We start from the raw sequence: 13014 nt of genomic DNA, 5'->3' as shown, positions 1-13014 counted from the left end.
ATCAGTACCAGTTTCACCAGTTTGCATTTATTGGTCAAGTATAACTTTGAACTAAATCAGTTCAGTTTCTGTCAGCTGGGCTTTGTGCAGTAGCTGTAATGTTTGTACATAAAACCATTGAAGTGTGTGAAACTGTATCATACATCTTCAAAATCATTTATCTGTCAGATAAAGGCTTCATAATTATACAAAAGCAAATAAAAACGACTCCCAGTGATGGACTGGCGAGCTGTCCAGGGTGTACCCTGCCTTTCGCCCAAAGAGTGCTGGGATAGGCTCCAGCTTCCCCGCGACCCTTCATTGGAGTGGTTAGGATAATGGATGGATATAAAAAAGACATCAGGGAAAATACATTTGTTTCAAACAAAACAACAACATCATCAACAAGAAATATCTCCATGAAAATGTGAACTTTTGTGGACGAATTACGGACATCTTTGGATGGACCATCAGTTTGTCAACAAATGTGCAAGACAACTGTTTAAGAACAGTGTTTGTCAAAGGAAATTTGGAAGTAATTTGCTCACGAAGGAATGGCAAAAAAAAGTCTTTCTCTTGTTAATTTAGTGTAATTTTGCCTAAGCCTAAAAATACAGGATAGTAAAACAAATATTTACGTTTAGATTGTCTCATCAACTTGAAGGTTGTCATTCACAAAGGTCATGGTATGGAATGTTTGAATCAGGTCAACTGGACTGGGCTTTTTTTCCCCCTAAAGTAGTGTCACTCTCATCTAGAAAAAGTTTCCTAAGTTCTGGTGGAGATCTGGTGGGAGAATTTACTTAAATAATAAAATCATAATTAACTTTATAAGACACTTGTCATACAGGAGCAGAAAAAAGGCTTAGTGGTCAATAAATCTATGACCACTGTTGAGATGATGACTCATCTGAGGTTAGAGTGACAGTGTCCACTTGTGGCTAAGGCGTTGTCGGTTTCTTGTTATAGTTGAAAGGATGCTAGTGTAGGTGGGGGACGGCTGATGTCTCAGTCCTTCTTTGTTAAGTGAATATTTCTCTCCTTTAAAAATAGATGGCCTCCTTTAGGCCCAGCTCAAACCACATGTCCAAGGTTTCAGCAGTGGGGTCCGTCTTCTATCAATAGAGTAACTGAGTTCTGGCCTGATGGGATGTCAGTCCTGTGTTGAACCATTCATCTTCCCAATGCAAAGCTTAATGCAGTCCTCACTGCACTGAACTGCATATAAAAGTCTGCTTTTATCAACCTGAATTCAGTTCGATTTTAGCTTACACTTGGAACCATTATAGATACTGTAGTAGTCCATCACTAGTAAGTGTATGTGTTCATTCACAGTGAATTGGATTCTGAGGAAGATACAGTTATGTAAGAGTGTTTGCAGCAAAAAGAATGACTGGCACCCCCCCCGTGTTTTTTAGTTTTAAATCTCTTTTTAATAACTTGATTTCTTCTTTGTTTTTTTTTATGTCAAACATTCCAGCTTACCTTGAAGTCTCATTGATGAAAATAGCTTTTAAGTGGTTGCTCTTGCAAACCTGGTTTTGTAACAACTGTACGGCTTGTCAATATGGTATTGATCAGTCCACATGAAGCTATTCCCTGTTGTCTACAACATGGGTTAAGTGAACCAGTAATGACCCACTTACTGGATTTATCCTCTTTGTTCAATACGTTTGAAAATGCAGAGGAGCAGAATGTGTGGGGGCTTTCAGGTTATTGTTTGTTTTTATGTTTGTGTTGGAAGGCATACTGTTTTCATAATCACATTCATGTAAGGCATGGATTTCCTGATGGGCTTGAGGGATGATGTCAGTTTGCTGGCTGATTTGCTGCAGATTCTGGCAGTTTTTGATCAGATCACTTCTGATCAGATGCAAACAAATGTAGTTTTTACTAGCGAATAAAAGCTTTTTTGAATCAATTCCCATGAAAAGACTTTTAATCTTGGCTACTGATTTTACCCTAATTACTTTAAACAGTCTTTTTAAAGGTTTAGCAGAGATTTAATCACATTTAAATGCTGGATTTAAAGACACACTACAGAACTTTTGCCATTTTTCCATCATGCATTCTCTATCAACAGCTAATTTGGCATCCATCTAGCATCCGACCTGACCTGTAAGCTCTCTCCAGCCAGAAAAAGACAATCATACAATGACTCTTGTTTTGTCCTTTTTTAAAATCTCTTTTAAGCTTCTTCCATTTCTTTGCTAAATCGGCGACGTTGCATGTTCAAAACATCCAGTTTCTTACTATACCGTGAAGCGAAACGTGACGTCAAGTCCCGGATGTAAAAGTTCTATAGTGCAGTTTCTCAGCCTTTGGATGCTGCTGGGTAGCAGCAACTCTAGAAATGCAGATGATAGATGTCACTGTGTCATCGAACAAGTCTGGGATGTGGAGTTTTAAATTCAAAAAGTTATTTAATGTGTTCTAAATGGCAAGAGCTGCTTCAATTTGTTCCTTGTGTTTTCATGCAGCGGCACAGTTCCTAAGGACCTGCTTCTGAAGGCCAAGCAGAATGGCTTCTCAGACCAGCAGATTGGTCAGATTCTAGGTTGCAGTGAAACGACATCCAGAGACATGAGACTCAGCCATGGCATCAGACCATGGGTCAAGCAGGTGAGCACCAGTGGGCTTCCCCGAGCAAATGTTAGATTAACTGATGCATCAAACTGTTCTGTCGTAGTTTCCACAAATATATTTTATTATAAACATATGAATATATTACATTTAAAAGTATAAACTACATATTAAGATGCTGTGACAACTCTAATCCAGGCTTCAGTTACTGATTCTTTTGGGTAAAAACATTCACCATGAGGGCTAAAGTTGCATAAGACAACACTTTCTCTTTTCATAAACTCATAAATAGTTTTTGGAGTAATGTACCTGAGTTTTACTTCAACTTGAGGTCTCCATGTTGAAACAAGCAGCTTCTTTTTAGTTGTCCAGCATGAGACGAAATAGTGCATGTATGAGATTAAACTAAACCCCAGAACTGTGAGCATTGACTCCATCTGAGAGGTCGTCAGTCACAAGAAGTCAAAATGCTCTTCTGGTTGCATTGCTAGATAAAGGGACACGTTTTTTAAACCCAAATCTTTTCTCATGGAAGAAGAGGAGACCCTCAACACAGTGCTGTATTTAACTTTTACATTGCATTCAACTAAGCCCCCAGCAATACAGCCACCAAGTTTGATGTAAATCTGACAATACAGATGATGAATAATCAGACACGGGGAGTGTTTGATGAGTGGAGGCTGTATGCGCTGACTGTTCACTGAGCTTAATCCAAATATAAGCTTTCTAAATTTTCTCTTTTGAAGTGTCATTTTGTTTAAAATTATTTACTTTTTTATTTATTTATCCCTTTTTTTGTTATCTGCCTACTTTGTTCTTGGTGGCTGTTTTTGGTTAAATTTTGGAAGCTTAAGAGCCTTCAACATACTTTCTATATCCTGTTTTCCCATTGATATACAGTAGTTGCCCCACTGAATACTTTGTTGATATATTTTATCAATTAATTGTAGTTGAAAGCGTACTTTATTCCTTTCTGCTTTCTCAACACATAGAGGACATACAGAGAAAAAAGTAAATATATAGAGAGTAAGCAGAAGACAGTATGTGAGTGTAGCCATTTTAATATTTTTTTTACACTCCAGAAATCCTAATTTCCGTAAGTATTTCTAGATGTGTAAATAAACAATAGACTGAAATGCAGATATTTCTCTCCTATTAGAAAGATGACTCATTTCACTGTGTTACTCTTTTTTTTTTTTTTATAGATTGACACTTTAGCAGCAGAGTACCCTGCCATGACCAACTATCTGTACTGTACTTATCATGGCCAGGTATGTGGAAAAGAAAGCAGTAACCTTGGATTTGACTATATGTGTCAAACATATATCTATTTCTGTGTATAATGTCTCAATGTTAAATCCCGTCACTGATGCTATACTACAATTGAAACATGTAACATTTTATTTGTCAGCTATATTTTTAAGTTACGTCACTATTTATGAAATGCTTAACTCATTGGCTGCCAGGCATTTTTACAACAGAAAGCCCCATTCATTTTGGATAATTTTGGTTCATGTGTTGGGACTGCGGAATATGGGGGGCCAATTTGGCCAGGTGTCTTTAGGGTGCACACTTGGAGCGCATTCACAACATGTTGGGTGAGTGCTCGGGGGGAAGGGGGGGGGTTTGCATTGTGGAGGCATTTTGATTCACACCCTACCAAATCAGCTTCAGAAACAGAAACCACAAAAGATGTCAATAGCTGCCAATGTGTTTTAAAAAAAAATGACACAATATTATGTCTTAACAATGATTTTGCTGATCCATCCACCTCACCAGGAGCATGATCTGGAATTTAAAGATAGAGGAATTATGGTTCTCGGTTGTGGGCCTTATCATATTGGTGAGTCTCACGGTGGGTTTTGTCAGCATAATAAACAACACTGTCTTTTATACATAATTTTCACAATTTTACTTTGCATCCCTCTAAGTCAGACGTTGTTAAAGTGTACTGCTGTGTAATTTTATTTAAACAGCAACCTCTATTTTGTGGTCAATGTACTGATAATGTCTCATGGTACGATCCCTCAGGTAGCAGCGTAGAGTTTGACTGGTGTGCGGTGTCCAGCATCAGAGCCTTGAGGAACATGGGCAAGAAGACAGTAGTGGTCAACCACAACCCTGAGACGGTCAGCACTGACTTTGATGAGTGTGACCGTCTTTACTTTGAAGAGCTGACCCTGGAGCGCATCCTCGACATCACTGAACAGGAGGTTAGGACAATAGAACTACTGTTCTCTATGATATTATTTTCTGTTTTTTGTTTTTTAAAGCCCCAGTGTGTGAGAATTACTCCCCTTTAGCACTGCGCTAACTGAATGCAAACAACTGAGTAGTGCCCTCTGACACATCACAATTTAAGCACATTATTACCACTACCGAAGCTGCAGAGTCACAAATGTGAAAATATTAACATCCTCCACTAGTTGGAGTGTCCCATCAGGTGATGAGGTACTGAATGATACGTAATTCTACTTTATTATTGATGCCAACAAGTTACAAGCATGTTCCATGTATTTGGTATCAAGTTACTGCTAAAAGCTAATGTCATCCTGTGAAACGATTAGACTAGAGGACATCAACTCCCTACCCCTCTTGACAAATCAGCTAAAATAAATAATAAAACATGAGGAAAAACTCTGATTTAAGTGCACGGTCGCCTGCTGAAATGACTTCTGTGAAGAGTAACAGTAAAAATATGCAGTGGAGCTTTTCCACTGTATGCTAGCAAATTAGCTGTCTCTGCCATTTTGTGCAGCAAGTAACAGTAAATTATTTGACTCAAACTGGAGGGTAAAGTTGTTGCTGGATTACCTGCCTTGTTTCTAACATAATGCCAAAATAAACTGTGAGTTTGAATTAGATTACATGTCCAGCAGAAAACCTGCAACCTTTGAGTCAGTTTTGAAGTCCCTCTCCCTCATGAATCGTCTCTATGTGGTAAACGCTACACCTGTGGAGACTCTTATTTTCTCCCAGTTACTATTTCTTTTGATTTGTTGGCTTCTTTTTCCTACTTCTCACAAATATATTGATAGTTAGCCATTTAAATGGAAAATGGCAAGTTGAATGATCCATGACCCCCCCCCAAACACACCACCCGGGGAATCACATCTAACAAGTTTGTCTCTTTTTGGCTACGACAGCTTTCTATCGCATGCACAGCATCTTATGTATTTATAAATGACTCATTCTAGCCATGAGAGCACTTTCATCTGAATGCAGTTGTGGATAGACTTTAGTAAAATATGTATTTATGGAAGTGATACTTGATTTTTTTTCATTTCATTTCAGTGTTTTAACATTTCATTTCAACATTTTTTATTTTCTTATCTTTTCCATGATAAATTTGCCAAATCCAAGAAACAACAACAGAAAATATACTCCAGAGTTCCAACAACTACTATACAACCATTGTAGTACATTTCATGTAAAAGAAAAGAAAAGAAATGAAAAGAAAATTGGAGTAGGAAGAAGGATTAATCCTATTAACCCTACCCCATCCTCATTTCAAAATAAACCAACTGGATGGTATCATCTACAGCAAACACTAAGAATGAAACACAGGTATGAATACTTTTTTTTTTTTTTTAAACAATTCTTTTTATACATTTTTAGTGTGTACTCTTTATATTTAATTTTAAATTGAAAAGGATTTGAACAACTTTTAAAATTACTTTTAAGTGTGTTTTGTTGTTTTACACCAACCACTGAAATACCCATTTGTTTGAGTGTAGTTCCTGCAAAGGGGTGTTTAAAATTGCAATTTTGCTAATAAAAAGCCAAATAAGTTACCTTTAAAATAAATAAAATTTACAAACATTATTTAAATTTTTTTTCTGGACATTGTAAAAAAACACATACAGCTTTTGGCTGCCTAAACAAAGTTAACTCTTTCTATGTGCTGCCTCTTATGCTTTACAAACTCATGCTGATCCGGATCAACATAGATAAAAAGAAAACGTCTTGTGTGAATAATCCCCCACTAACCCCACCCTAGGTTTGCCTTCATAGGAATGTGTAGAAATCAAACAACAGGAGCATGACTTTGACTTAATATCATGGATCTTCTGCTCTGCATTTTTTATCGTAAAAAAAAGCAGAGGATGAAAGATTACCAACAATATCTAAGATTTCTTAGTATATATTAATTTACATGGCTAATCATGCTGCTTTGTACTTTACAATTATAATGCAACCAAATACAGATTTTTCAGTCTATAATTAAGTATTAGATGTTGAACTTTTTTTTTTCCTGTCTTCTCAGCTAATGACTACTTTACTCCCATAGTTCTTTCAGTTCTGCTGGTAAATTCCTTTCTTCCTTTTTTTGGCTTCAGGGCAACAATTCAACTTTAAACGGAGAAGGTAACTGTAGTTCTACAAATGGGTTATTTGAGAATAATTCATTTTAACATAAATACAGGACATATAAGTTCTCATATATTCCATCTTTATATATACTGGTTTCGGTTTCTCATGTCACTCCCACCTAACCATAATGGTGTAAAACATGTAAATTACATACTAAATAATCTTTCTATTTTTTTTCCTTCAACATGTGTTGGTGCCTCTTTCTCTTTTGCATATTGATGTCTTCTGACTCTACCCTATAAAGATATTGTACTCAACTTCAAGTTGCAATGAAATCACATTGTGATTAAGTGTTTGTTTTTCCAGGGAGATAACCTAACCATCAATCATTCCCTTATAGCCACAGTCCTTTCTTGTTTCTGTATGTGTGTGTGTGTGTGTGTGTGTGTGTGTGTATGTGTGTGATAGACACAGCATTACAGCATGGAGATAAACCCTGGACAGGAGCAGGAGAGCAGGCCCATGAATAATGAAGAGATACAACCTGGCATTGCCATGGAAACAGCATCCCCTTGAATCACCTAGACAGGAAAATGATCTGGATGCAGTTATTAAACTCATACAGAATTGGCCACACATATACACTCACACAGATACACACACACAATTGTGTTTCCATGATTTCAGAGAACAAATCATATTCATTTCCTAGAGACACTGTAACCTCAGAATAATTACTGCTTGCCTTTACCTAGACTTGCTTCTTACCTAGACTACCCCTTCTATGGTGTGTGTGTGTGTGTGTGTGTGTGTGTGGGGGGGGGGGGGGGGGGGGGGGGGGGGTTAACCTCGGCACAAACTAATCCAACAATGTTGGTTTCATGTTTTCACAATGGGATTAGCTCTATGGGAAAATGCAACCATTTTTAACTGACAGTTTTTAACTTTACTGACATGTGACAGAAAGCATACCTCTTCTTGTAGCTCTGTATCTGACTGTGTAACCTCTGCTTCTTCTGCAGAGCTGCTCCGGTAGCATTGTGTCAGTGGGAGGTCAAATTCCCAACAACCTGGCGATCCCATTGCATCTGAATGGGGTGAAGATCCTGGGGACGAGCCCCCTGCAGATTGACCGGGCTGAGGAGCGCTCCGTCTTCTCCAGTATCCTAGATGATCTTGAGGTGGCCCAAGCCCCATGGAGGGCACTGAACTCACTGGTGAGAGGAAACTTTATGAATCACTAAAGAATTGCGATACAAATGCAGTTACATACATGAAATAAAATGACACAAAAAGAACTGCAATAATCCCTAGAGGGAAAATTCTTTTGTAAGAGGCTTTTTTTTTTTAAATGAAACAATAATGATTAATTGCACAAAACCTTTTATTCTCAAAAAGACTGCTCTGTTTGTTAGGTAGTCACAAATCCAAGTGGTTGTCAGGGTATCCAGTAGGAATTTATGGAACTTCTCACATAACAATGCAGGCTGAATTGTATTACTTGAATTTATACTTCAAAAATCAGAAATAATTATGTGAAATGCATTGTAGTACTGCACCAGCATTCTTCCAGAGTGTTCCAAGTTCAATATGCTTGAGTGTGTGTTTCATTGTGGGCAACGTAGTATAACGTAAGTGTAGCACTGGGGAGATGTAGGTAGAGACTGTTACACAGTCTAAATGAGTTCAAGTTCTTAATTTGCAAATACATTTTGTTCCATTCAGTTCATGTTTTTTATAAAACATTGATCTGGTTAAATAGTTTCTACCTACTACCTATTTCTGTGTTTTTGTTTTACTCATCGACACTCATAGTATTATCTCTATTTTATTTTAATTATCTTCTATCATAGACTTTTACTTATCTTTATTCATGTTTTTAAGTTTATTTAAACTTGTTTTTACTTTTTAACTCCAGTGATTTCCTCTTGGGGATCCTTCACATTGGTTGCTTTGTCTGTTCAGTCTGTTTGGTTGTTGCCGTGGCGACTGCCCTGCTCTGGGTGGCTGTGGTGGTCCTGCACTGCAGCACTGTGGTTGTGGTCTGGAGTCCAGGCCTGCCCTGACCTGGGTGGTCATGTGGTGGTGCCCTCTGTGGCCATGGGTGAACTGGCGTCTGGTGTGAATGGATCCCCAAAATATTGTTCCCTCACAGCAGCGTCAAGTCAGATATTTTTACATTGATTATTTTATATGTAAATTCAGTTACCAGACAGTAATTTAGGGATAGGAGTTCACGTTCATGCAAAGTAAGGTACAAATGGGTAAGCAGAGTGTACATTTGCTATGTGTGCGTGCGTGTGTGTGTGTAATTTTGTGTGAAAGAAAGCTTTTTTAATTTATGTAAATTGTTTTTAATGAAGTAAAGTTGTGTTGCTCTGTGCATGAAAAGTGCTTTAAAGATTACTTTTGTTTTATTTTAATTAACAAGATCTTCTGAACTTGTTCATGCACAACACTGGATAAACACAGTATACATTCTTAGAATCTTTTTTAATGGCTCTTGAAAACAGGTACTTTGTGGCAGAACGTGAGCACAAAGGAAGAGCTTTTGTAGCATATGTCAGTTGACGACTATAAATCCTTTACAAAGAGTAGCAGACATTACTTCAGATGGATGAAAACCATATCCTGGACTTCTTCATACCAACAACTTAATTTTAAGAAAACTCACTCCTCATCCTCCACGTGTGTGTTAGTGTGTTCCCCGTATTTTGGTGTCTTAGCTTGATAACGGCTCCATATGAACGAAGCAGGCTTTGTGGAATAGGTGCTGAAATGCAGGACGTCTACAACCCCTGCTAAGATATGCTTCTTCCACTACTGCTGTTTATTCACTGAGTCACCACTGAGGTGAGATTATCTAGTGCAAACACAGATAAACTCGGTATATCTCCACAGTCTATCTACATATTCCATTTCCTTGCCGATCTTGAATAGGCAGTTTGTTTTTAATGGGCTGGAATACTTCCAGCAGAGCCACGGGGAGATGGTTGTTGCAGCTCTGGGTAGCTATTTGGTGTTTATAAATGATACTTTACCTGGCGAGTGAACAGTGGGTAATGATTGAGAGAAAACGGCTAAGGGCCCAAGGAAAGACGAAGCTTGGAGAAAGAACGTTGATGATAATGATGATGATGCTGAGGAAGATGAGGAGAGAGGACATAAAGTCTTTCTCTGTTAGTCTCCTTTCACAGTTCCTCGTCTTCATTCTTTTACTCCTCAAGTAAACTATGTGGGTAGGTATAAAAAAAAAATGACAATGGAAATGATTTGAGGCGCACTTGGGTTCTTGCGTTTCCTTTGATGTGCTTTGTTCTCCGCAGTTTTGGGACGGCACTTTTATTTTATGCAGGCTTTCAAAATGTGTGGTTGGACAGAGATGATGGCAAACAGGTGGGGAGGATTAGCTGATACAACAAGGAACCAGATCATGCAGAAAAACACCTTTTAAAATCTAAACTGACTCTAATTACATTGCCTTTTGAAATAACTGTATACACCCCTAAATACGTACTGAAAAAAAGTTTAAATGCACTGAGACAGGACTTGTTCACTTTTCTTTCAATAACTGTCAAACTATAAACTTTAGTCTTTTGCATTTATTAACATATAAACATATGCTAGTTTATTGCTAACAGCAAAAGCACAGAAAGAAAACTGCTGGTTTAATTTAAATTTTTTTTTTTTTTTTTTTGAAAGTTCAAGTATTTATGATGATCTTCATCTGTCTTGATGGTAGTTCATTCTGATTTTGCAAGCATACTTCCATCTTGTGAGGAGTTTGAGGATACCCTGAGGTGGTATGGCCTTATATAAGAGTCTACAGATGATGTCAATGAACCCTAATAACACACTGGTTCCCATAGAAATATGCTACAACTTAGTACATTTGTACAAAAGTTACTGTTGTTACTTTTTCAATATTTGAACTGCATTTAAACACTTTGAAGGGTTAAAGTCTTCAAGATGTCTTCTAGTGTTTTTGCTAAAGTAATCCTTCTGCAAACTAGTTCTTTTTTCTTTCTTGTTTTGCTTGTGTTTTATTACTAGAATATAAGTAAGAATAATAAGTAAGACAGTTTTGAAGTTCTTAGCACAAAAAAAAAGATCAAAAGAAAAAAAAAACCTTAAAACAGCTAAAAAGTCTTGCCTTCATTGCTATTGGCTTCATATAATGTCTTTTATGTATTTTTGAATAATAAACAGTAACAGTCACAAAAACAGGCAAATACTCTGCAAAATGTGGTTAGCATCCTGAAACTACAGAAAAAAAAGGAGTCACAAAACACAATCTACCTATCAAAAGTGATGGAGGTCAAAGCTCATGTAGCTTTACTTTCATTTATTTTTACACTTGTGGTGATGGATATCCGGCTGTGCTGGGGGCTGTGACGGTAGTACCGACTGTCAAAATCACACTGTAGATCTGGGATTGTTTTATGGTATGGATAAAAACTAATCGGTTGATTTTCACCTAAATCTCCTTTTGTCAAATTGTTTTGTAATAACCTTTGAGAGCTTCTGTGAAAGAAACAGTGCACCTGACAAAGATGTTGTTATACATTGCACTGATGATTCTGTAACAAAATACAAAGAGCTGCTGTGGACTGAAGTTGGCTTCCCCTGCTCTACACAAACCTTACTCACCCACCGTATCCCCTCAAAGTTCTCTTCTCTCTTTACATGCTGCATCTTGGCAACATTATCCATTGTTATTTTTGTGATATCCAGTTATACCTATCACTAAAATAAAATGATCTAATCTTTTTGAATAAACTGCAGACCTGCCTTAAAGACATCAACACCAGAATGAGCAAGAATTTCTTCTTGGATTGAGGGAATTGGTTTTTCGTTCTAAACCTATCAGAGTTTTACTGTGCGTATACTCACCATTTAGTAGGTGCCAATACTAAATGTACCACTATCTAAAACCCTACTTTCCCAACATACTGGTCTTCTGGTGGTCCTCAAAGACAAGAATGGGCTGCAAAACCTTGAGTTTTCTGTTATGGAACTGGCTTTTAGTTTGTGTTTGTGATGCAGGAAGATATGAGTTTGTCTCTTAAACCTTCCATCAATCTGTTTTGGCTCCCTGAGCCACCTTTTAGTTTATTCAATCTTATCCTGCTCCAACTCTTTAAAGACTAACTCAGATCAACAGCAACAGACCCAGAGTGTGCGTGACCAGATGAAACACTGTAGTAAATAACAGAGAGGCTGCAGAAAAAGTGCAGAAAAAGCTTCTGGATTTATTCATGGTGAAAAACAGGGAGGGACTAATGACGAACAAGGAACAGTTGTGGCAATCAGCAGGTTAGAATCAGGTATTATAACGAAAGAAGGAAGTAAACACAACACAACACAAAGAAATAATCTATGAAGTAAAACAGGAAATAAGGAAACAAAACAAGACATTTTGGAAAGAAATCTAACAAGAGCTGAACCTAATAGAACCATGAAGCTGAAAGGTGTGACACGATGATTCTGTTTTTCTAAACACTGGGCCTATCCTTTTTACCATCTTGGAAAAATGACACAGATTGACTAGAACAGAAATTGATTTCAGATTTTCATGTTATTTATATATAATGAATGAACTGAAAGTTATTAATTTATAGAGTTTAAACAATTTCTTTCTGTTCATATAAGTAAAATGTATTATTTTTTAAATTATTTCAAAATGTGAATTTTAGTATATCTATATCTTTTAATGGGCTCAGCAGGGTTTCATATCTGTGTGTTGATAGGTTATTGCCTGTCTACAGTGCCATAACATACATACTGTTCTTCCTTCTCAGGAAGATGCCTTTGCGTTTGCCAACCAGGTGGGCTATCCCTGTCTACTACGCCCCTCATATGTTCTCAGGTAAGTATTCATATTTCATTCTGTCACATATACCAAACTCCAGCACTAAAAAAGTGGATAATGATAGTTTTTATATGCAAGTCTTTAATCCATAACAAAATTTTAGAATAAGTAATGATATTACCAGATAATAGTGGATTATTTACGTTTATTTGTATTTTATGTAATCGGTTTTCATTGTTTTAGATGTTTAAGATGCAAGGACAATTTGTTTTCATATAATTAACAAATGTATGAAAAATAATGCAGTCCCAATCAAGTAGGGAATT

General features: G+C 37.1%; 1 protein-coding gene across 1 annotated transcript in view; it reads left to right on the top strand.

Moving 5' to 3' along the window:
• Positions 1–13014, top strand: part of cps1 (carbamoyl-phosphate synthase 1, mitochondrial) — a 66604-nt gene that overhangs the window by 17210 nt on the left and 36380 nt on the right. The window contains exons 22-27 of the mRNA XM_079253830.1: positions 2460–2601; positions 3768–3833; positions 4342–4405; positions 4594–4775; positions 7899–8093; positions 12678–12745. Of these exons, the coding sequence (XP_079109956.1) occupies positions 2460–2601; positions 3768–3833; positions 4342–4405; positions 4594–4775; positions 7899–8093; positions 12678–12745 (717 nt within the window). The remainder of the gene's footprint in view (positions 1–2459; positions 2602–3767; positions 3834–4341; positions 4406–4593; positions 4776–7898; positions 8094–12677; positions 12746–13014) is intronic.

This window comes from Telmatherina bonti (genome assembly GCF_933228915.1).
Source record: "Telmatherina bonti genome assembly, chromosome: 15".
NCBI lineage: Eukaryota > Metazoa > Chordata > Actinopteri > Atheriniformes > Telmatherinidae > Telmatherina > Telmatherina bonti.
Note: the sequence above shows the minus strand (reverse complement) of the source record. Positions and strands in the feature narration are given on the sequence as shown.